Source organism: Phlebotomus argentipes, unplaced genomic scaffold, assembly GCF_947086385.1.
Source record: "Phlebotomus argentipes unplaced genomic scaffold, Phlebotomus argentipes genome assembly contig_39, whole genome shotgun sequence".
NCBI lineage: Eukaryota > Metazoa > Arthropoda > Insecta > Diptera > Psychodidae > Phlebotomus > Phlebotomus argentipes.
The window spans coordinates 570432-595135 of record NW_026776182.1 but is presented as its reverse complement, the minus strand read 5'-3'; the positions used below and the strand labels follow the sequence as shown (position 1 = coordinate 595135).

General features: G+C 42.2%; 2 protein-coding genes and 1 non-coding gene across 7 annotated transcripts; 2 read left to right on the top strand and 1 right to left on the bottom strand.

The window, feature by feature from the left end:
* Positions 1–266: 266 nt before the first annotated feature.
* LOC132263894 (uncharacterized) lies at positions 267–20940 on the top strand. Of its 5 annotated transcripts, XM_059763908.1 has the most exons (9): positions 7854–9072; positions 9453–9472; positions 9709–9906; positions 15572–15894; positions 15976–17000; positions 17064–17219; positions 17422–17762; positions 17992–18168; positions 18228–20940. In XM_059763908.1, exons 3-9 carry the CDS (start codon positions 9899–9901, stop codon positions 18490–18492), a joined length of 2295 nt encoding a protein of 764 aa, XP_059619891.1. In that variant the 5' UTR covers positions 7854–9072; positions 9453–9472; positions 9709–9898; the 3' UTR covers positions 18493–20940. The 5 variants fall into 5 exon arrangements, with proteins under 5 accessions (XP_059619893.1, XP_059619891.1, XP_059619892.1 ...); XM_059763909.1 differs by lacking the exon at positions 9453–9472; XM_059763907.1 differs by lacking the exon at positions 9453–9472 and having other exon boundaries at positions 7854–9323.
* A 451-nt stretch (positions 20941–21391) lies between these two features.
* Trnad-guc (transfer RNA aspartic acid (anticodon GUC)) lies at positions 21392–21463 on the top strand. The gene has a single exon. It is a non-coding gene; the product is annotated as a tRNA-Asp (tRNA).
* Positions 21464–21477: 14 nt separating this feature from the next.
* Positions 21478–24204, bottom strand: LOC132263895 (venom carboxylesterase-6). Its single transcript, XM_059763911.1, has 2 exons — positions 23923–24204; positions 21478–23667 (listed from the first exon to the last, which is right to left on the bottom strand). The coding sequence occupies exons 1-2, from the start codon at positions 24127–24129 to the stop codon at positions 22132–22134; spliced, it is 1743 nt and encodes a 580-aa protein (XP_059619894.1). The 5' UTR covers positions 24130–24204; the 3' UTR covers positions 21478–22131.
* Between the last annotated feature and the right edge of the window lie 500 nt (positions 24205–24704).

Below are 24704 nucleotides of genomic sequence, written 5' to 3'. Positions count from 1 at the left end.
TCCCTTGGCGAAAGCTTAAGAAACTGCAGGATCGATTTTTCCACGATGCGAAAATTGTTTAATAGGTTGCGTATATATTTGTTTATTTCCCAACCTCCTCATCAATGATGATTTTCACATCTGCTTTTCGCGATGGAATTCGCATGAATTGTGGCATTTTGTCATGAAATATTTCCAATTGGTAATTGTTAGCAGATTTTGGGTGTAATTCGAGAGGACAACGCTAAAGAGCGTGATTTTGAGAAAATAGCTCAGCGGCCAACTTCATTGTCATCTGTTTGCGTTTTTGACACATTGAAAGTGTTGAGTTTTCTTGCTAGCGAAAAAAGTGGAAGGGACGCTCGTCTGTGAAAAAGTGCAGATATCTTGGGAAATATCGCAGGTACGTGGTGAAAAATGGTCTCAGGTGATTCCTGGAGAGCCTGGCAATGCGGATTCGATGGAATTTGGTTGGATTGACGGGGAAATGGGTGGAAAATTGTTGCGTAAACGTCGTCTTGGGTGAAAAATGTGCGTCTGTGTGAGTTACAGAAACGGAATGAGGCACCAGCAGCCAGTTGCGAAGCAAAAAAGCCTGACCCATTTTTGTTGTGTGTTTTGAAGGCGATTCATCGGATTTTTACAAATCCCATGGCACCAAACTATTGTGCACAGAATCACCAATGAACCCCCCAATCGGTGGGCCAGGGGCGCCTCGTGTCTGGGAACTGCGCCACACTGGCCACACTCCATTTTCTCTCCCCGGAATGGTGGCCAGGGAGTGCGACAAAGGCTCATTGTGAGCCCCGAGCACGAGGCATCGCGGCCAGTGAGAGAAGTGCCCTCGTGAAGGTCACGCTCTCACGGAGAGTCCACGTTCCGGGAGCACGAGATCTCCTCCTGAGGCGGGGAAAGGATATTTTCAGAGCAAACTGCATAATTCCCCAGAAAGTGTCCACGTCAATTGCTAATATTCCGATGCGTTCGATTCCGTCTTTTTTCCTCTCTTTAGCTTCGGGCCTGAAGAACTTGAAGCTCAAGAGGCACACAATCGCACTTCTGCGGTTACCAACACACGCCTGCCCAAATTTGGTGTTTGCTCAAGTGTTTGGGCTCAGGAGGAAGTGGCGGGGAGGTGATCCATCCATCAGACTCCAAATGATACCTAAATGCATCATAGACAAGATTTCCGGGTGAGGAAACAAAGTTCTCCGCAGATAATGGACAGCAACCCCTCGAGATGATTCATCACTTTCCACCGCTGGAGATTTGCAAAAATCTTCGGTGTTTAGGCTTGAATCATGCAGAGGAATTCAGATGAGCTTTAGCTCCAAACATGGAATTGAAATTGAAAGCGCAAAATGTCAATTAACCCTTGAAAGTCGCTCTCACATCTTGATGCCAATCGCATTTCAACAGGACATTGAGAAGGGCTGCGGAGAAATTCAATATTGCTAATAATATTCTACTTGTGGCGACGAAGTGTTAACATTACTCACCGACTGTAAATACACCAAATCGGTAATTGCGGTGTTTGTGACTGCAAAAAGCCTTAAATCTGGTCATTAGCAGTAGTCTAATAAACAAAGCTTGTTGCAAAGGGTTTTATAGACTCAAGAGACCTCTCCCAGAGTCGGTAAACACTGGTTAAGGAGCCTGAAAAAGCGCACATTCGACAGAATTGTGCTAAGTGAGAAGAAAAATTAGCCTCTCCGACATTTTATGATGGCATCGATGTGTATTGAGAATATCTCAATGGCTGTGAAGAAATTTAATTCCAGATTGTATGGGAGAAAGGCTGTAATTGTGTGTAAACAAGCAGCATTGAACTGCTCAGCAATTCACCAAGAAATTAATATTCAAAGTCGCACAGGTAGACGAGAATATGCAATTATAGAGCTAAAGACTCAGTACGGCTCAGTTTAGCTCTCTGTATTGGTTTTTTGGACTTTTTATTTCACTCTCTGCGCCTTATGAAAAAAGAGAGACGCGCTAAAGACACATACAACGTCTATTTTGTTGCGTAATGAGATTTCTGGCTTGACGATTCGCAGGGAAAATTCAGTGCAAAAGTGTTGGAGGGCGACTTTCCATTGAACATGTGTCCAGGGGCTTTTGGGGGTGCTTGAAAGGACTGGGGCTTTTTCACTTGAATGAATCCTTTTCCAGGAGGCAAAAGCGGGGTTTGGACATTCAGTCAATGGCGATTGATTTAAATTGTTGGCCATAACAATGGAGAGTTTATACTGTTCAAAGGGAAGGCGATATTTCTTCTATTTCATTTTAATCGAAGAGGAAGGAAAGAAAGGTAGAAAGAGAGTGAGGAAATGGTTTTTTTTTGTTGACTGCGAACAATGCAGTTGTCCTTCCTACAAGCGACATTCGGACGAATCTTGTTCATTTGGATATTTGCACCTATTTACAGAGGAGATATTCCGACTAAAAATGTGTGGTGCAAGATCTTCTATGTCAGTGATTATCGGTCTTGCTTTGCTGTGTATATGAGAAGAGCTCTCAGAGTTTATTGTTGTGTGTGATTCGATGTTGTTTGGTGTGTATTAAAAGCTTTTTTCCGCTCCTCGATCGCGCCTTTGTGGCTGTGGTGTGGGTGAAGTTCATCAATTTTCCACCATAATCTTCCTTTTTGCCGTGCACAAAGTCGGCAATGGTCGGTGTGATTTGCAACTTTCGCGATAACAACGCAAGTTTGGTGTGATTGCTGTAAAATTGACTTGTTAATCAGATTTTTCCCTTTTGCCATCCAAACATTTCATGCAAAAAGTCGAACGTAGGACAGAAACTTGATTTCGCCTCTCTTGAAACTGAGAGTAAAATTTAATTACAACTCAAGCATATTCATTTACTATTCACATTATAATTTAATTTGTTGGCTGATATTATCTGGTTGGAAGAAGTGCGAAGTGGGGATAAGTTGTGCGTTTTTCTCCATGCCGAATCACAATAATTATTCTTTCCTTCGAATTTGTACACCATGCTTTATTGAAACTCATTTCCATTTGTCCCTGGGATTAATCGTGTAGAGTTTTGTGGCAGATGATAAAAGGCGATATATCGCTATTGATGAACTTGAATGTGTGACAACAGGACAGGTTGCAAATTAATTAATTTATCAATGGGGTTTCAGCGTTTTTGACCACCCGAATTGATTTTGGTGTCGCGAAATGTGCATGTAAAACTCGATGAACGCAGATCGATTGGGGGAAAAGTGAAAAGGTGATGCAAATGAGGAAGGGCAATCGATTTCATGTGAAATGTAATACTGGAAATGGGGATTTAAGCAGTGGAATTAAAACTGGTAGTGAAACACACCATTTTTGTACACTGCCGAATATGACCTAGAATTGCCGTGTGTGCGTTCGCCCCGTTCGCCCGCAAGAAGGGGCATGGAAATTTTTTTGTTTTTTTCAGCAAAATTTCATCATTTGCAGCATGAGTACGTTTTATTGGAACTTTGAGACCCGATCAATTGATCAAAAAAAGGGGAGTTCAATATTGCTATGGAAGAGAAGCACAAAGATGATGTGTTGTTGTGCGGCAAATTGTGAAATTGCGTAGTGTTTGTGGCTTCTATGTTATATTTGTTATTTGGCGAATTCTTCTCTCCGTGGATAGATACAGAATTTGGGTGTAATCGCTTTTGGATGGATGAAAAGTGTGTTTGAGGAATTTTCCACTGCTGATGCGTCTTTTGGATGGTAAATAGAAAAAGGTGACTTTTCTGCAAGGATGAAGTGAAGCGTCGATTGCGCGGCGTCACAAAAATATTCGGACAGTGACAAACAATAATTGAGTTTATTTGTAATGTCCATGACGACGCTGACAATAACGAGAACGTGTGGAGTATTTTCGCAGTACATGATAGTGAACTATACTGCAGCATTTATGAGGCATATATTGCAGAGACAACGATAAAAGACAGACATAGCGCAGTTTTAGCACTGGACACAGCAAATAAGGGAAAAATCGCAATTTAATGATGATTTATTCAATGATAGATTAGTGTCCACATTGCACAGTGTCTCCTTCTCAGACATCCACCCTTGTATGGATATCACAGTGTTTGCTGTTCTATATATTACACCACGTATGACGGAGTGAAACCGTGTGTGATTTATGGTTTGAACTTAGCCACAAAGGTAGAATCCCTGATAGTGTGCGCCTCTGTTCTCTGGCCGCTACATTTCATGATGATTTCATTTAATTCAATATAAGCAATTTGAGTAACGATTATTGGACTGAATTTGGTGCACAAATCAACATTTTCACCCATGTTGACGCGCGAGTTTGTGTGCTATGTTCTCAAATGTTGTTTGGTGTTGTGTGTGCACGAGAGGAGCAAGTTAACTGTTTACAGTAAATGATAATCAATTACTTGGCCTTCTCCATCTTATAACATTTCTTCAGCATCATCTCAATTTCGCTTCATGTCTGCCTTTTATATAAAAATCTCATTAGGCATTTTTAAAAGACTTTCAAGCATTGGCAAAAAGTCAAATTGCCAACAAAGGGGTCATGCGTTTCACTCTTGAAGGTTTCTTTTTTGCCATTTCTCGTGCTCTCAACACTACAATTGCAATTGTGGCAGTTATAACCAAATATTTAGAATTTACACATGAATTCTGCACTGAAAACCTCTTGTTGTATTTGTATGTAAATTTTCTATCTAACGTTTAACTCAGGAATTCAGGTGCGATCACATTTTCGGTACGTTGAGTGTTAATGAATCGCAAATTTTATTCTCTTTGTGATGGATTTTTGCGATGTTGTGTTGCAAATTGTACAGGAATTTCCAGTTTGTTGTGGACAAGAATTTCCGCAATGATTTGCCTCCCCAAAAAGCGTAGCATGAAAGAGAAAATGGAGAGGAAAAGATTGAATATATGCGAAAGAGGAATACTGCGTTTCTCATGTATTATGATTCTTCATATTTACTCGACGTGAGGTGCAGAACAGTTAAATTTGGCACTCAGATTGGGGCAGCTCGGAGAGAGATTTTAAAATCTTTCAAGCATGTGCAAGAATACCAACACCTGATGAAATTTTATACACCAAATCGCGCAATGAAGCCCGTGTCGCTGAGCTGGACAGCGCGCGGGGTTTTGTTGGCGATTGAGTGTGGGGATTTCGTGTGTGTTGTGTAGAAAATGGACAAGGTGATATGCGGATGCTCCATAAGACTTGTTTAATTATGTTTCAATGGTGGAACGGGTGGAACGTGAAAGTATAATTAACTTTTTTCTCCCCCTTCGCCGGCGAAGTTGGTGTTTGTGCCAAAGAGTCTCTCTTGATCGTTGGGTGACAAAGGAGCATGGAATTCACATTTTAACCTCTTTTAATACGCTTTGGCAAAACGGCGACCGGGAAAGAGAGAGAGAGGGAGAGGGAGAGAGAAAGAAAGGGGCTTAGTTTTATATTAAATTGTTTGGTATTTAGTGTGTTTGACTCTTTTTAAATCGCAGAGCAAGAGAGAATGAGCGTCTTGTGGGCAGAGAGACGCGACGATGCGGCATTTGTGTGACGAAAGAAACGCAGGAAAGTAGAGAATCGCTAATTTTATCAAAATGCGACATACGACTCGAGAGTGTCGTCTCTAAATTGGTTCTCTCGCGGCGTTTTCGAAATGTTAATAATAACACATTGTGAGTAAAGTGAAGAGATGTTATTTGTTAGTAGAACTCCACCTCTGCATACTTGCGCACATTTTTTGTCCTTTGTATGAGTGTGTATTAATAGTATGTGAAAATTTTAAAATGTTTACCCATAATCGCCTCTCGCTCTCTCATTAAATTTGCCTTGTTAAAAATGTTAATTTGTCTGTAAATTAATATTTTGCGATATATTGAAATGAAATAGTTGACGTTTAAGTATTTTCATCGCAATATTATTTGCTATTCTCCCATCGCTGCGCGTGTTCTGCGTGTCGCCAGTGAGTTGTGCTTTGAGTGTGTGTCCGGAGGAATAAAGGAGGAGATGACACTAGAAAGATACGCGATAATTGATAAGATAAAAGGCAAAGTTGCTGAGGTGAAGATGGTGGAGCAAAAATTGTCTGGGTGGAATTTACAAGCCACTTTCTATGGCTGACGATTGCTTTATTGTGTAGCAAGAATGTCTGAGAAATTAGTGTGCTCAACATTTTGCAGATTCGATTGAGCGATCTAAAGAATGAATACATGTGTGTGTATTAATGCAAGAAAATAATTAATACGCCTATATCACTTTGCACCTCAGCGCGGTTGTCATTGAGTGGAATTTTTCAGGCGTGAAATCAATTTGTGAAGCAGCACGATGGAGGTGAAGTGCAGGCCTTTTCCTCACAATTTTTCCACTGAATTTTATTTAGCATTTAAAGTATAAAGCGCGTTTGTATAAATTATGACTAAAAACCGGTCAAAAGTTTCTGTCTCACTTGAGCATAAATTTAATGTGGCGATGCTTAACTGTGTCACAAATACACCTTGTTGTCCCATTTAATATACCACTTGCTCTCGGTCTCGAGAGTGATTTTCCTTTCGAATATTTATTATATCTATTTGCTGTGCAGCTCAGCCTCTCGCGGATTGAATGGAAAATGGAGTTGAGAGTGTAAATCACTCTGTTGAACGGCTATATTTGCCCGTGTTTATATGATCTGAAGCATGGTGAGAAATAATTAAATAATGCGATACATTGTTGATGGGATTTGGCTAAAGGTTATACAACTGCAGGTTGCAATCGCTCTGCTCGCACTGCTTTTTATCTTTCTAACTCCTCTCTGTGCGTTACAATCGGATGTGTGCGGCTTTGTTGAGCCATGAGGCGTCATGTTATCTAATCAACATCGCACTCTTGTGTTAGAATTAGAAGACGCTCTCTAAGAAAGCTATTTAGTCCAATTTTCTCATTTGTAGAGGAAAAATTCAGACTCTAATTTTTTCAAGCTCTGTCATGATTCAATTTATTTAGTTCTTCACTGAGTAACAATTCTCTCTGGAACACAAATTGATAATGTTGGGAAAACATGTTAATATTATCGACAAACCGTCCTCTTTTTTGAACTCACCACAATTTCCTTCCTATAGTGATTGGCGATTATTAATATTCCCAGTGGCCATTCCACATCAATCGCATGTCGAACATGTATTGGATATGCAAGTATGCTAGTTAGGAATAATTGTGTAACAACTATCGTATAAAATTGGGATTCTGATAGACTAAATGATAGGTCAAAGTTTAAGAAGAGTTTTCATTTAAGCATGGACATCAATCAGATATCTTTCCAGTAATGCTTCCGTAAGGCTAACACGATATAAATTCCATTCCAAAGCCTCTGAGATGAGAAATTAACGCTAAGATAGTTGTAAAACATATTTGGAGATTTATCTGGCATAACGTTTTACTAAACGGACAGAAGATAAGCTTCCATGAGATTTAGGTAAAGACATTGGAATGTTTTGATCACTCGGCAACGCAGTGTTCTTTCGAGAGGAGAACTACACAACCAGGCGCCCCCATCTTGTAAAGTTCCACATCATCGCGTTCCAATTACTGATAGCGATAAATTAAGAAAATCTGATAGGGTTTTCCTATGTGAATTGCCTTCGGAATTTTTCTCAGTGGATGTTTATGTTCATTGTAGCGTGTGTTGTGATAATAAGGAATTATGTGCCTTTCTAGATGATCACTCTCTTTTTCTCATCTGTCGAACGCGTTCCAGAGAGCAAAACACTGGTGTCAAAGGTTACTTCGTATGAAGCAAATTGAATCGGTTTTCCTCTCGCCTCTCCTTGTGAATTGCTAGATGGAAGTTCCATATTGTCTCTATAAATTGAAAATTTCCCTGCACGATTTTTGAAGGTGGCAACAAGCGGCGTGCAGTTTTTGAGCATGAAAATGGGCGATAATTTCCTGGCCTTGTTGGCATTTTTGCGGTTTTTCAACTTGTCAATTTTATAGGTAAATTTGTGTGAGATTCACTTTTATCTGGGGAGAGTTTAGCAACACAACTCACTTTATCGCGAATAGGGATGGAAGAGTGTGATTTTCCAAATGGTTTTAGAGAGACGCGATGTATGGGTGTTTGTTGAAAGTACAGCTAACATTATTATTACAACTGCGTCATGTTGGTGGTGTGCCAAGAGGTTTTGTATTAAATGGGTGAGAGACAGAGCGAGAGAGAGGACGTATGAATTATAATCTGGCCAATGTGCACAAAGTACGTTACCATACCAACCGTTTATGATAAAATAAGTGTAAGAGATATGCCAAGAGAGGGAGAGAGAGAGAGAGTCATATACCTTTTCCCACTGACAATATATACTCTATTTAACATTTTTTATTTGCCATGTGTAATTGTGGTTTGGTGTCGCGACAATTTTATTATTTGTGATGATGCCTTCTGTGTATTTGAATACATGGTGTGTTGTTTGATTCTCATGAGTGTATGAGGGGCGCAATTATGATAAAATATGACATTTTGATACATGTAATGACAGCATGTTGACTCGCGAGAGAGAGACAATTTTTAGGGAAGTGCGTTTTGTTAAAGAAAGTCTTTGGGCTTGCTGGTACTGCTGCCAGTTTTGGAAGTGGTTGAATTGAAGAGAGAGAGATTCAGTTTCTCGAGGCTCGCCGAATGGAGGAGGCCAATCAGCCGAGAGTGTGAGAGATGCAGAAAGATTGTGTATTGTATCGGCAACCAGCCAGAACATCAAGTTTTTGGGCTGTTCGGTGGCGAATGATGATGTGGTTAAATTCTTCTGTATGTACACTGCGATGATCAGTGTTGTGTAAACGTCGTCCGGAATATGTTACGGAATAAAAATGTATACTTTTCGCTTGCGATTATGTTCAGCGAGAATGATGTCTAGCAATTCGCGAATGTATTAAATTTCAGGGGGGAGAGAAAAGGTTTGACTCTCTCGCATTTTCGCGTATGGCGTTTTTCATCGTCAAGGTGTCTATATTAAGTGTATAACACAGAGAGAATTTGGTGGATGAGGCCGGGGCTATTGATAAAGTGACAGAGTGAGAAGACTGCAGAGGAAGAAAATTCCATTAGCCCGGCATCGAGAGTGAGAGGGATATTGATGGGTGAGAGAGTGGAGAGGAAAAGTCCCTGACGTAGGCAATTTTTCGCCAGTGTGTTTGCACGCCGGCGAGAGGAGAAGACAGAAAGAAAGACGTGAAATTTTTCTAGAGCAGCGACAAATGCGCTCACGGCACAGGCGGATTTTCGGTGGTGTTGTATCGTGACGAGAGATGAATGTGTTAATATATCGGCTACTCGGTCGGCGGGGAGAGTGCGTCTGATTGTAATATCTGCGAGTGACTGAGGAGCTCAAGTATAGTGCTATCTCTTTGGGCAGGGGAGTTGCGAGTGAGTGAGATAGTTGGGGGAATTTTGAAGAATGTGTATGTCGCGCGAACTCAAATGAAAATCGTCCATGTCCATGTCATTTCCTCTTTTTCAGCTACCAACCAGACAGAGCTTGTAGAATCGTCAGAGAACACGAGAACCGGGAGCAAGTTCTCTTGCTCGACACATTCATTTATTACTGTATTGTATTTCGCGTCGTGCGGTGGAAAAAGTCGGTCATCATACCAAAAACTCTTGCGGTTGATGCTTTTAACCAGTCGCTAATACGGGAAAAAAATCGTGGATAATTTCTCAATTGTGTAATAATTGTGTGTTCAGTATACTTCTTAATCTCTCTCAATTATTTCAAGACTCTGTGCACAGGACGCTTTTTTGAGTGTTGAGAAAATTGATCAGAATTGGGGGAAATATGTGAAGTTACATGTGAACTTTCTGAGTGAGTTGACAAAATTCTGAAGAGAAAAATAGCTTTGCAAATTACTCTTCAATTGAGTTTCCCGTGTGGATTTCTTGGAGCCATTTTCACTTTCTTGGTGAATAATGAGATTGTAAGTGTTGAACATAGATATAATGTTTGGGTTGAAGATAGAGGCGAAAATATGATAAGTGGTCGTCTATTTGTGGAGGAGAATTGGAGCAAAATTTTGAGTATAAATGTAATTTTCGTCGTTATGTAATGATTAGGAGTTGACCAGGTTTTACATGTGGCAGATATAATTTTCTTCAAGGCAACTGGCAACTCAAGTGATTTTGTTGTATTTGGTTATTACATCACTGTTGTGTGCGCGAATGCGAAAGTATGTACTTCGTCAATATGTGTGCCTCGCGATGGTTCTTCTCATGGAATCGTTCTCTTGTGTCGAATGTCCTCTGCGAGAGAGAAGAAAAAACCCTCCTTTTGCTTGGGATCTTAATGATTACTCTATCAATTGTTTGGCTATTTATCTCTCTGTGTGTTTTTTCTCTTGCTATCGAATGTATTTGACTGGATTTTCGTGTGTTTGCGGGTTTTCTTTTTGTCCGACGATAAAATGTACAATTTAATAAATGTGTACTGTGTAGCCTCCATTTCGTTGCTGATCAAACACATAATAAAAATTTTGTTTATACGCAAAGTGGAGTTGGAAATGTAGAAGAAGAAAAAAATTAATTTTGTTATCATCACCACGTCAAGCTGAAAACGCGCCAGGAATAATGTTTATTATTACACAATTTGTTGTGTGAGAAAACACGGTTGTTTTAGAATTGAATGTGATATATAGATATTGTCCCATCCTGGCAAAATGGAATGAAGGATGAGAGCGTGTAAAATTGGAGTCGCGCCACTGTTGCACAAATCCCGAGAGTGTCATCGCGAAAGTATGTGGATTCATGTGCACAGTGAAACACGAGGCGAAAAAATGCCTGTCTACCATTTTGCTTACAGCTCTCTGCAACTATCAATTGAATAGCTTAATTGGAAAGCTTTCGCACAACTCGCGAAGATGAAAACCTTTTTGGGGTTGGTGTTGCGCCAAGAAGGCAGCAGGGAAGTGTGGTGGGTGACGTGGGAGGAGGCAAAAATGGTGGTCACATGATTAAATATGAATAGAAGTGAGAAAGATGAGGATAGATTGTATGGGAGAATGGTAGACTCGCGCGATATGATGGTGTGATATGATAACGAGCTGCAAAATATCGCGTTTAGCACAATTTTTTCCCTACTTCAGCTCTGCCGTCCAAATAGATTTCTGTCGCAACGTTTGCTGCTTTGATGGGAGACAAATTGAAATGTTCACAGCAATTAATTTCCACATTCTCCTGCAATTTAATTTTCTCTACCCCTCACTTTGGAAATGTGCTGTGAACAAGGGTTGAGACTGTTGTGCAACTTTCAGTAAGTTTACATTGTAGTTTCATATCACAACTGTGAGCAAGCTTTTACCTTGATGATTTCTATTCTCGTATTGCTAATATTGTAAGGAGTGCGATAACGATTTCAAACTGGCTCTAAAAAGATGTGGATAAACATCTGCAATACTAAAATTGTGAGTGAATGAAGAATTTATGGAGTTAACTTAGAATTACAGGATGGACTTTGGGATAAGAACAGAAAGAGACTTTTTAAGTGCATTGCGTTGTGACATAATGTCTGCAAAATTACTGTGGAATATTTCTATATGATTTTTGAAAATTTCTCTTAGTTTTTATTAGTCCAATTACAATCAATTGCGAGATTTGCGTTTCCCTGCAACCAATTTCTCGTCTTGACATAATTTTTTACTTGTCTAGTCGATCATGAAGGTTAGTTGAATAATAAATCCAGCTTATAATCACTCTTCAAGTACTGACAAAAATTACACAATAAGCTAGAGAAGAGGAGAGATTTGATTGTTTGTCCGGAAATTTGTCTCATGAGATACAAATCGTGATAAGTAGCGCATGATATGATGGGAAAATTACTGACCCTTGCTGAGGCTGTGAAAAGACGGGAAAATTGCAATAGATTCAATCCTCTTTTCCGCAGGAAGTGGAGAAATTTTCACAGAGTCGCACAGCTACATATTTCCCCATCTTGTGTCCGCACACAGTCGCTGGCGTCCCTCTGTGTGCATGTTGGTATTGAGTGGTTGCAGATTAGAGCCCGGGTGGCGTGGCCATGGGTGGGTGGGAGGGCAGTAAGTGCACAGAGAGGCAAAGTGTAGGGTTTTCCTCAACGACAGTGAGACTCCATGGGACTAATGGGTAAGAAAATGTTGTATGTTCCTCATGTATGTTGCCATAGTTTTCAATTTTATTGATCCTTCCCATGGAGTGTCTGCGATGAGGAGATGGTGGAGAAAAGTGCTGAAAAAGTGTGGATTACCTCCAGGTTGCCATAACAGTAGCCCGTTGGAGGACTGGAGAGTGTTTCGCTGTGTGAGTGTGGAAATTTTCGCTGTGACCTGCAAATTGCTAGGCATCCTCGCTGTCTTTAGGTGATTCTGCGTTGTGAGTAGGTGCAACTGATGATGCCCACTCTTCGATTGACTCGTGTGTTCTTTGAAAATCAATAGGGCGAGAGTGAAAGAGGGAGGCTAAAAGTGATTTGTCTCAATTGTGTTATAAAGTCACACTGATTACACGATGCTTAACAGCCTTGTTTTATTTTTATCTCCTCGATTTGCCACATGATATCAGGAGAGCACGAGTTGTCGAGATTGTGTGAGGGGGTGAAATGCCTGCATTGGCTTTCTAATTGCTCATGAGAATCATGGTGGGAAATTGGGTTAGCACACAATGTCTGGGGTCGATGAGTGAGTCCGAGGGAGTTGTGCGCGGGGATGAATGTTGAAATTTCCATGGATAAAACTTTGATGTAAGTTTTCGGTATGTTATTCAATTTCAATGTAGTTTACGTGTGGCTTCGGCGTGTGTACACCTTTCAACAAGGAGTTGTGCGAGAGCGAGTGAGAGAGAGAGAGAGACGGTGATGTGTGTATAGGGGAATTGGGTCAGGTGTTCAACTGACACGATACACAACTCCACCTTGAAAATCTATCGACCAAAATGAGTTTTCATTATCACGAGTTCAGTCACAATGTAAGATGTGTGTGCAATAAAAAATGTGGTGAGATGCGGTAAAAGTGTGACTGCTAATCAGATGGGATTTCAATTGGGATTCAGTCTTTCATTGGGCATTGCTGGAAATCCAATTCATTCTCTCTGCTGTCGGATCGCTGCTTTTCCCACGTCACACGCCAGGCGGCTCCCTCTGCGAGCTTTTCCACCTACAGTGTGTGCGACAGAGCCGGCAGTATTGTGGCGTCGCTCAGTTGGGGCTTTCCATAAATGCGTCGCGAGTCTCCCGAGTATCGTCGTTGGCATGGTAACGGCATTTGGACGCCTTCATTATCAGTATGGTGCGCTACCGAGTGGCTCTCGAGCTCTTTTTCTTCACGTCTTCTGGGCTGCTTTAAAGAGAGTGTGTGGCATAAATGAGAGGAGGAAGAAAAAAAGCCTCTATCATGACAAAGTGAATAGATTTTGGTTGAGTGAGAAAGAGCTATTTTGTGTCCAAGACCGCATTTGCTATCAGGAGAAGAAAAAATGCCACAAAAACACACCTCAGCGGCAGGCGCGGGTTTTTAAGCTCGGCAAGGGGCGGAGAAGGACACAATTTCAGTGTGAAAGAGATGTTATTTTGCAGAGTGTGTGGGAGTGAATTTGTTTGCACTATTATGCTTTCATTCTGATCTCATCCTTTTTCCTATCTTCTCGGCACAGTCGCCTTTTCTCTCTCTCCCCTTTCCTATCTCGCATCGCATGTTTCCTCACGAGTGCCTAATGATGATGTAGGAAAAATTACACATACCATCAGTGCGTGGTTCTTGTGGGATCTGCGTGAATGAGAGGCGAAATCACCGCTTTCCGGGTTCTAAATTAGACACTCACAATTGTATCTTTCGATTGATACATTTAAAATAGGGAATATTACTGGGGCAAGAGAACCGCACTCACTGCACTTACATACATTCACTCAAAGGGTTATGCTTTTCATTCAGATATATTTAGATTTGAAATTTTTTCAAATGATATTATTATGATCATTTGTGCGACATCTAAAGGATATCTAAAAATTAGTCTTGAAACATTCACACGTTATTCGTCAAGAAATCGACAGAAGGATACTGAAACATGACTTTATTGGTTTATGAATGAGCATTTTGTAAAACTCTATAAATGATTCTCAATCGCAAAAACACCCAGAAGTGGTAAATCGAGTGTTTATCAAATGATATACATTCACAGACTCGGAAAGCACTCTTACAAACTGCTCCAAATGTGTTATTGGGCAGAAGAAGTGCTGCTTATTGAGGAGATATAATGTATTTTTCAGTATGGCTTGAGCCTTGAAGGATGCTGAGCTATTTCAGGATTATAAGCATCTGAATGGGAGGCGTATTACAGGAGAAATATGCAAATGAAATCGTCTCTGAGCAGCCTATACACAAGCTGTGTGTGTGTAGTTTATAAGCGATGAAATCACATATGAGTTGCTGCCTCGGAAAATTCTATTTAAACTCTCTGCTCTGCTGGTCGGCGGAGGAGAAATGCCATAATCTGAGATGACGTCACAGAGTTATCCCACGCTCTGACGTCACCGAGGACTGCGGAGGCTGTGGCAAAGAGAGAGATGATTCAGTGGTGTGCAGATATGAGATTCTGGGTACAATCAGCACCTCATTTGACGTGCGGCAGGAAAGCCAGCGCAAGAGAGCTTTCCTGTGGATGAGCTGAGGATTTTCTGTCGAGTGGCGGGGAGACATTAGAGAAAATATGTGTGTAATAAAATCCCGGGGATTTTTTTCATCAAGGCGTCGTGAGGAAAATCGATTTCACCCCATTGATTTGGAGGAGGATTGTTGACTGTGGCGCAAAAGTGGGTGGGACTCGGTGAAAAGAAGTCAATATGGAAAAGTTTATTATAAGTCGCACTTTTTTCTGCCTCCCTTGCCACAATCGCTATTTCTGGCTGGGGCGAGAGAGGAGAGTATTGATGGGGGAGGGAAAGGGGTAGGTCTCGCTGGGGAGTGAAAGAGGACGCACATACTCCAAGAAGACTGGCTTTTGTGTGGGATGTGAGCAGAGGCACACTCTCGACAATATCGTTTCCATGGTTTCAGCTGTTTCCATCAATTATGACCTTCTCATTTTCCATGCAGCGCGCGCCTTTCCTCATCACATTGTCACCCCGTCGTCCTGGTGCTGCTGCTAGAGCAGCAGTTGACTTGGAAACTATCAGTGTTCCGGACAACTGGGCATCTCGGCAAGTCGAACCCTCCAAAGAATTGTTAACAAGGTGTCTTGGCAAAGGGAAGATTTGCGAGTGAAGCCGTAAAATTGAGTGGTAGGAAGTGAAAATTTCCCCTTTTGTGGCACTGATTTAGCTGGAAAAAAGAAAAGATTATGCCAGAAAACAAGTGGATAAGCGTTGGTTGTGTTCGATGTGTGTTGTGTTGTATGTGGAGAGAGAATGCATTAAAATTGGTGTGACCTGATTTTTTTCTCTCTCGCTCTGGCTAAAGGCAAAACTCGAATGATTGGCAATGTGTGTGCTTGATTTGTACGTGGTCCACAGTGGAGAAAGTGGAAGTAATTTTCGATTAATTTCCTTGCGATGAGAGACATTCGAGTAATTTCTGATGCAATAGGGTGTCAATCTGACCTTTTTCCCTCATCATCTTTTTGCAGAATGTCACCTGAAAGGCCTCCATCGCAGGATGGTGGTCCAATGTTGGAATCACCAAACTTAATAATGTCATCAATGCCGATCGAGTCGAGCCATGTGATCCTCCAGCAGCACATTCAGTACAGCAATCCGGGGATTGGCGGTGGCGGCGGCGGCGGAGACGGAGGGGGTGGCGGCGGCCACATTGTGATAAATGGAAATGGTGTGGCGACAGGAAGTGGTGGCAGTCGGAGTGTTAATGGCCAGGGAACAGTTGCCGTGGAGCAAACGGGGTCTTCCAAACTATTGGTGCTACAGCAGACCAGTGACAATTACATTGCTGCAAGTGAGTATCACTGCCTGCCTAGACTAGACTTCCCCTATCAGCGATGTAGACTGAGGGCTAATGAGTGCTTGTTCTTTGCAGCTAATGAGAATAATGGTGTTGGAAATATTGTGCTGCTGGCGACGGAACAGATGGAAATCAATCCGGGCGATCACAATGGGATTGTGACGTCGGCAAATGGTGGCGATGAGGAGTTGACGCCGCTGACATGGCTTCACAACAAGGACCTCCTCAAGGGAATCAATCTCTCGTGTGCAAAAGTTCAGGCGAGCAATGACACGCTGATGAAGCAGAGCGCCGGTGCCATGTCGCCTACAAGTGACTTCCTGGAGGACTCGTGTATATCTGAGGACAACACGTCATCTATTGTGTCCACCTCGGATCAGAGCATTGGGATTTACAGCACGGAAACATCACCAAAGTTGTACATAAGTCCCAACAACAACAATAACACCATTAACAAGAATCGCAATCACTTGTCAACATCAACGAGGACTTCGACGATTCAAGTGAGTCCGGGCGGTACGACCACTGTCATTGAATACCACTCGAGTGGGAAGCAACAGAATGGTGTGGGTGCGACAAGTGGTGGTGCTTCCACCTCGACGTCCAGCACCACCACTACCTCGACGCCCCATCAACATTTCCACAAGAAGTATCTGCGTGAGGAACACGTGAAGACGCTGCGACAGAGCCAGAACGACTCGGGATTCGTGTCACCCACGACAGTTGGGCAGTACGAGAGCCATCAGCAGCAGATTGTCACTCCACCGCAACCGGTTTCGCCGCTCAGGCATCGCGGAAGCGGCAGCGGTCAGCATGGGCAGAAGACACCTCTCGCCACGACTCCATCGAAGCTGAAGCACCCCACGAATCAGCCCTACGATCCACAGGTGCACACCACCAATAAGCCACCGTTCAGCTTCAGCTCCCTCATCTTCATGGCCATCGAGGACGCTTCCGAGAAGGCACTGCCCGTGAAAGAGATCTACGCGTGGATCGTGAAACACTTTCCCTACTTCAAGACGGCTCCGACTGGCTGGAAGAACAGCGTGCGCCACAACTTGTCGCTCAACAAGTGCTTCCAGAAGGTCGAGAAGGCTCCGGTGAGTTGAACTGTCTCTTTGACCAGTTGAATGAGAGATTAATGTGCTGTGATTGTGTTGCAGAACATGGGAAAGGGATCTCTGTGGCGTGTGGAGCAACAGTATAGGCAGAACTTGATTCAGGCACTCACTCGTTCGCCTTTCCATCCATTTTCAACCTTTGACAAGACTGTGTACAAGACTCAGCAAGGGTCAAATGACTCCTCCACTATCTCTAAGGTGAGTATTTTCTCGCATTTGCTGGCGACTTTTCACGGCTTCGAATGTTTATTTTTGGATCACTTCAGTTTACACACAGTTTGCATCCTTTGCAGCAGAAAAAAACAGACAATAAGTTTAAAATAGAAGACGCTCTCGTTGATATTTTAGAGTTGTCCCCGTTTAGCAATTTATTGAATATTATTTCCTCTCTTTGCTGAAGTCATCGGGTGGACGTCCATTGAATGCCTCTCTCACGCCTCGCCTGAACAAATTCATGGCCGAACTCGATGCGCCGCCAGAGCCGCCGGCGAGTCCGCCGATTGAGGATGAGTATCGTCACTTGACGTCGTACAGCTATTATGAGAACGGCACCAACGCCATGCTCAATGTCCTAGTCAACAGTGAGAATGGCGGGAGTGCCACGAGCAGCAACAGTGGCAGTCCGGAGAAGATCGTGCGGGACTGGAGCGCCGACAGCAGTATCGAGGATGTTAATGCTGCCACGGCGATGCTGGCCCTCAAGCATGGGCCCAAAGTGTTCTCTGAGAGCTATCAGAGCGGGTATGTATTTTCTAGCTAAAAGTTGTGCGAAAGAAACGCTAAATTGGATAACAAATAGTTTTTATGACACGGAAATTTATGTCCTGCAAGTCATGCACTTTGTTACACAATTACTTGTATTTATTTAAACATGAATGTTTTGGAAAAATCAGACAAGATGTTTCGCAGTGGATGATTGCTTTGACATTCTTAAGAGATGACCTTTGAGTTAACAAACCGTGTTTTCCAGGCGTCCAGTGATCACGTCTTCACCGAGTGAGGATCACACGTACTCAGCTGGTGGGAATAACAATGGCACAGCGTCGGGAATCGGCAATTTGTCAGCGAACTCATCCAACAGCAACAGCTTGGACAACACGAGCAACGGCACCTCCTCGGATGCTGCCTACGAGAGCAGTGAGGAAAGGTGAGAGATTGCCTCTGTGGTGTTTGCGCCCAGTGAGCTAATGTTGTTTGTCTGTGCAGTCAAATGACATCACGCGCTCAGGAGGAGCTCGAGGAGCAGCGCCGCAAGGCGGAAGGTGTGGATGCTCTGCTGAATTTGGCCGGCGTGTCACTGCCATCCACCGCACCCATAATGCTGAAACGCTCCTCGGTGGACAATCAATATCACTACCAGACATCATCGACGGACGCAGAGACGCCGCTGTCGTCGCCATCGCCGTCGAAGCGCTCCAAGCAGCGGCCGATTCGCAGCAAACTCAAGAAGAAGGCGGCGTGGTTGCGGTAATATCAGATGCATCAAGAGCTACTAGGTAGTCTCGAGTAGGGAAGAAATTGTGTTGATTTTATCCTTTCTTTCGCATCTCTTCCAACTATTTTTTACAATCATGATAATCTATTAGTTGTCGTGTAGTGGAGAAGGATTGATAGGAGTTCTGTTTTAACCTCTAGTTGACGTGTAATAGAAGATGCATATAAATTATCATAGTTGCTAAATAGTGTAACCACTTACACCACAGCTCTGTGCGCGATGATGGAGAAATTCTCAGATTCTCCAGTGAGAGAGCGAGAATAGAGAAGAAGCACTTAAGTGGATCAATGCAAGATGAGAAGGAAAAAAGTGTTCTGTAAAGCAATTTTTCCGTGTTGGCTTTGTTGAAAACTGACTATGGCGAGAGGAGATGAGAGTTGCATTAAATTACCAATATACTATATATTACACTATATATTAGAATTATTAATAAATATGTTTACAAGACAAGAGAGTCCAACAAAAGTAGCTATATAAACAACAAATTGAAGCAATATGAGCGACGTAGTTGGTGTTACTTTGCGAGTTATGCGATGATGCGAGACTTCTTTATTTCTCAAAATTCACACAAACACTCTATCGAGATTGCTTTCCAGACTTTCGATCAATGTCCTGTTTTCGAGATGCAAGTACAAAGAAGAGTGAGCGATAAAAGGAGGGTAGATTTTTTCAAAATTCAACCGCGATGAAGCATGCAATTGTTGGGCAAAGAGAGAGATAAAAACACTCTGAAGAAAGGGAGTATTTTAGGAATTAGCGACAAGAGATACGTATAGAAAGTTACTTGAAGATTCTGTTGAGTTGACTTTAAAATACATTATGTTGTTTGAACTTGTTAAATGTTAGCGAAATTGTCACACTTGATAAGGTATAAAAAGATGGGGTGGGAAAATAGGGGGAGAATAAAGATGAATTTCACGCTTCTCGTCTAACAAAATGTGAAACAACAATCAATGCATTAAGCAAAAAAAAGGGAGTGAAAAAGGTACATTGAGCATGAAATATGGATATTTTATTACCTTGGAATGAAAACAAATCGTGAGATTAGCGAAAGAAAGTGTGTTTTAAAGTAGTGTGATGGATACAAAAAAAAAACCGTAGCTGAGGACAAACAGTGAAAGAGTATGAGAAAAGATACTGAAGACGACATATTTTTGATGATAATAAATTATAAATAGCACACACAACACATTTAAGAAATGAGAAACAATGGTAGTAAATATTTACGCCAAAGTAATTTGCTTATCTAGTGCTTTTACTTTTAAGGGAGAAAAAGAAAAATCGTATACAAGATTGCGAGAGGAAATCAGTTTTATGACGAGAACATGACGAACAATGGAGTAGAGAAAATTTTTAAACAATGTTACCAAATTCTAAAGAAAGAAAAACTATTAGCGCTTTCCTGTTACACACGTGAAGAAAAAAATATTGATAAATGATATTTAGTGAGTCGCGAGATGGGAAATTGAGGTGATTTTTTGTCAGTAGAGCTTTTCTTTCCTCAACAATGAAAAGAAAAAGGCGAGAGCGAAAGTTGTGAAGGAAAGACACACACACAATCACATAACTTGTTAAAAGCAATATTATAGGAAAGGAGGTTTTGTGTGATGATTTTCTCTTTCCACAAATCTTCTCTCGGGCCTTTTTATTGTGAATCAACGTGAGATTCCTTTCTTAAGCTGGCTTTCATGGCATTTCACAGCGCGCGTTATTTTCTTAATGTTTCTTCAAAATGTGCCAAATGCTTGATTTTGATTTGATTGAATGTGTTTTTATTTGTTTTAAACATTCAGTAATGCAATCGTGCATCTTACAATGGCATTATCCGCTAGTTCAGCATTTAGTGCCATAATTCTTATTCGTATTTCGACCACAGAATTGTATAAAAAAAAAGAAAATCGATGGAAAATGCTTAGTCACTTCACTACCTCTTCCCTTTGATGATTTATTTTTGCCTGATTTCTGCCCCTCAAACTGTCTTCCAATCTTCAACAATTAGGATATGCTAGAATAGTTAAGAAATGAATGTTGTTGCTGTTTCCATTTTTATTAGATATTTTTTTTGATTTCTTATCTCTCAGAGGAAAACAATGAGTTTAATTCGGCTGCAAATGCTTCTCTCGATGCACGTTAGGAAAAAAGAACTAATAAACGAAAGCAATACAGTAGCAAAATGTTCAGCGAATAATTGGTATAGATTTTATGGTTTTTCCTTGATTGGTTAAATGTACGCCTTTTTCTTCCACACAAGACAGAAAGGGAGAGAGAGAGACAGAGAGAGAAGAGTAAGGAAATTTGATTGAGAAGAAAGATCACTATCATTAGCCGTTAATACTTATTATTAATATTGATTCTAAGAACCTTAAATATATTCATACTATGTATATTATGAGAAAATATTACTATAAGAAATCAAGTGAAGAAGATGAAAGATGGGGAGAAAATGATGAAAACTCTTATAAAGTCGCTACCACTATTAAATTTTATCAATTTTAGAGTTTAATAAATGCCTTTTTCCTGTAAGTGAATCCCAATATGGAGGAAGAGAACATTTTGTGTGAGAGTTTTAGCGGTGGTCCGGGTGAGAAGATGTTTTATTTAATAGATTGAGCGATGATGAGGTTGGGAATGTAACAATTCGAGAGCGAGGAACCACTTGAAGCAAATATTAAATTAACTTTGAAGACATTCAACGTCTTGTGTCGTCTTTTCTCAGTCGCAAGTCCACTTCTGCGTTGCAAATCTGGTGACTAAACACTTCCTAACAGGTATAATTTGTATGTATGTACATAAATTATAGTGGAATTGCGAATCATGTTGCCATGGTTGTGTGGAGTGCGTAGAGAGTGTAGAGACTTTGCTTCCCACCCATTCATCCTCGGTAGTATAGTGGTCAGTATCCCCGCCTGTCACGCGGGAGACCGGGGTTCGATTCCCCGCCGGGGAGGATTTTTTTTCCTCTTTTTAATTTAGCTTTTTGGGCGGCTGAGCGATTGATATTCTGAGAAGAAGACAAAGAAGGCGCAGGAATACCAAAAATATTAATAAATAACCAATTTTAGCAATAGAATAGATCGATTTATTTGTGCAATTTCGGCGTGATTCATCACATTTTTAATATCTCAATTGGTAAAATTAATTAATCCAATGGAAGTTGTAAAATACAATTTATGTTTCATGTACAATAATCCCCTTAATTTTTCTATATCATTTTTGGTCAGAGCCAAGAACGTAAAATCTGCGTGCAAAAGCTAAGATTTTCTTGTAACCTTCTACGGTAATTTTGGAATCAAAATCATATCAGACCTTGTGAAAAGAGGAAAAGACCATGTAGTTAATGTTACATTTAGTGACTAAATATGCTAAAAATGCTCAATTTTTTCGTGTATCATTCACAAATACCCCGAAACGCGTTTTCATATAGAAATTTGAGTAATATCAACAAATATTTAAGAATTGAAGACTTATACAGCATACCTATTTCCCTCATTATACGACAAATCTCTTTTTTACGATTTTTTAGTCGTTTTGATCACTTTTAGGGTTCATAAAATAGCTCAACAGTTAATCCGCTTAACCGAATGTAACACAGTTTATTATCTATCAAAACATATTCTACAATTCATTCCTGATTGAATTATCATCATCAGCCGCGTGATGGGCTCTCAAGCGGCGCCAAAAGTTGATTCTCTCCTCGAACAAACCTCTCTCCATGCTCGCCAAGGACTTCTCTTCGTCGTCCATCCTTCCCAGGCGCAGATAGTCCACGGGATAGCCCTTGGCCTCCTTCCAGCTGAAGGTCAGACCACTGCCTTTGGGCGTGGGATGGCCAGTTTTGGCGAAGTTCACCCAGAGCTTCGTGATGAGTTTTCGCATCTTGATGTCATTCTGCGTGGGAACGGCGCTGACAAAGAGCTCTTTACCCACCGGAAAGAGATACTGGAGCTCCTCAGCATGGCAAACGCCGTAGTACTTCTCTCTGCCGCCTTTGAAGATCTCCGTGAAACTGGCCGATCCCTTGTGGGCGAACAGGTAGACGAAAGTTGGTCCTCTCTTTCCCTGACTCTGCGTGAGTCTAATCCTGAGATATTCATCGAAGCCCAACACAAACCATGCGTCCGAGTAGAGATTCGTGAGATTTTGGCTCGTTTCGGGCGTGAGTTTCCTGTTCTTGAAGTAGAATTCGTTGATGGCAGAAGTGATTTCCTTCTGGCGAGACAAAGAGTGATGATCGTAGTTGAGCGAAATGGGAAGGGCGTGATCCCAGTTCTCGTTGAGGCTCTCAGTGAGTTCTGGCACGTTGATCAGAGAGGCACTCTTGAGGGCACCCTCATCCATGGTCACTCCCGACATCCAGGGCAGCGAGAGTCCGTGCGGCTGCATTTCTTCGCGCGGATGCTTCGTTATGAAGGCCTCCGGATGATCGGGCTCCACCACAGGCACGAAGGGAATCATTGGATCGGTGTCCCATTCGAAAAAGTCGTAGAACTTCTCCGTGATCTCATCAGCTGACTTCTTTCTCAGGCACTCCATTAGATTTTCGCTGCCTTCGCATCCCAGCATCTCGCCCAGGCGCTCTGCTCGCTTTTCCGCCACTCCTTTGTGCGCTGGCTGTGCCCAGGCGCAAAGATTGGTGCCCGATTGACTGATGACTCTGTGGAAGAGTCCTCTGGTCTGAGGAGACATCATCATGTACGTGCCAGAAGCTCCACCTGCGCTCTCGCCAAACACCGTCACGGAATCGCGATTGCCTCCGAAGCCAGCAATGTTCTGCTGGATCCACCGCAGCACAAGGACTTGATCCTTCAGACCGAAGTTTCCAGGACACTCCAGAGTGCCTGTGCTGAGGAATCCCAGCGGCCCAAGGCGGAAGTTCGCTGCCACATACACAATTCGGTGTTCCATGAGGAAGTCAGGACCGTAGAAGGAACTGATTCCGCTGCCACACTGCCAGCCGCCCCCGTGGAAGAAGACCATCACGGGCAGCACTTCGTCCTTCTGCACGCCTTCAGGAGCGTAGACATTGAGGTAGAGACAATCCTCGCTGCCCCACACCTCGTTGTCCCGACGATAGGGATCTCTCTGTGTGCAAACGGGCGAATCGGCGACTGTCTGGCGCTCTCCTGACCAGCCAGACTTGGCGACTGGGGCCTGAAATGAGAGATAAAAAGACCTGTTCAAAGAGAAAACCAAATCCGTCCATCATTTGAAAGTGAAATGTTGCATTTCACGCCTCATTTTGCTCTCAACTTATTGGCTCTGAAAAAACTCAAAACTTTTGCACATTTGAAATGCAAACGAGAAATTTAATTACAGATACTTTAATGTTGAGGAAAAAACGGTGTCACTCCGCAAATGAAATGCAATTTGCAGCTGAAGAGTCAGTCAAGGCTGCTTTGTACTCACGCGGAATCTCAGGCTCCCGAGAGGCGGCTCGGCGTATGGGATGCCCATGAAAGCCCTGATGCCGATGCCGTCGTGAGACACCAAGTGGCGCCCCACGACGACTCCGCCGTGGCTCAGTTTCACTCTCAGCTCATCGGAAGTGCGTGCATCGCTGCCGCGCAGCACCGCGAGGGCGCAGAAGAGGGCGAGAGCTAATCTCACGATCATCGCTGGAAGCACAAAGACGAGGAAGACTTCGAAGCTCACACCTTGACGGACTGAACAAGACTAAAATTGCGTGTCTCACAGATGATTTCCACATGAGAGAGCCGAATATCCAGCGGAAAAAGCACACATATTCAGAGAAACTCGTTTCGCGGAGCATTTGAATGTGTTAGGAAAAATATATTGGGTAATTAATATCTCGCACTCACTGCCAAATGCGTCTCCAGTGCACCGATGCTGATTACCCGCAACTTCCACGCTAATTGATCATTAATCCTCTGATTTATGCACTCTATGGAAATCAGTGATGGTGACGATGATCAGGGCTTTTCCAGATCTCCGCATTTATGATTTTAGACAACTTTCGAGGAAAAATCCGAGTAAACAACATCATTGCGTCATTGAGTGCTCGCGATTAATTTAGTGTTTTCATCATAGTCTAGAATCTCTGCGTTATCATAAGCAATTTTCTCCCACGATCATCACGTCGGTAATTTCTTATCAGCTGCAAGCGATAATTGATCAGCTACTCATCGTTATATTTTTGTGAAAACCAGAAACACGCAATATTTCGTGTT

Bases quoted from the DNA above. Each gene is read 5' to 3' on its own strand.
- LOC132263895 (XM_059763911.1), bottom strand. From the start codon at position 24,129: ATGATCGTGAGATTAGCTCTCGCCCTCTTCTGCGCCCTCGCGGTGCTG. The intron at 23,668-23,922 runs GTGAGTACAAAG...CTCTCATTTCAG, and splicing joins TCGGGAGCCTGAGATTCCGC to GCCCCAGTCGCCAAGTCTGG.
- LOC132263894 (XM_059763909.1), top strand. The intron at 17,220-17,421 runs GTGAGTATTTTC...TCTTTGCTGAAG, and splicing joins ACTCCTCCACTATCTCTAAG to TCATCGGGTGGACGTCCATT. The intron at 17,763-17,991 runs GTATGTATTTTC...CGTGTTTTCCAG, and splicing joins TCTGAGAGCTATCAGAGCGG to GCGTCCAGTGATCACGTCTT.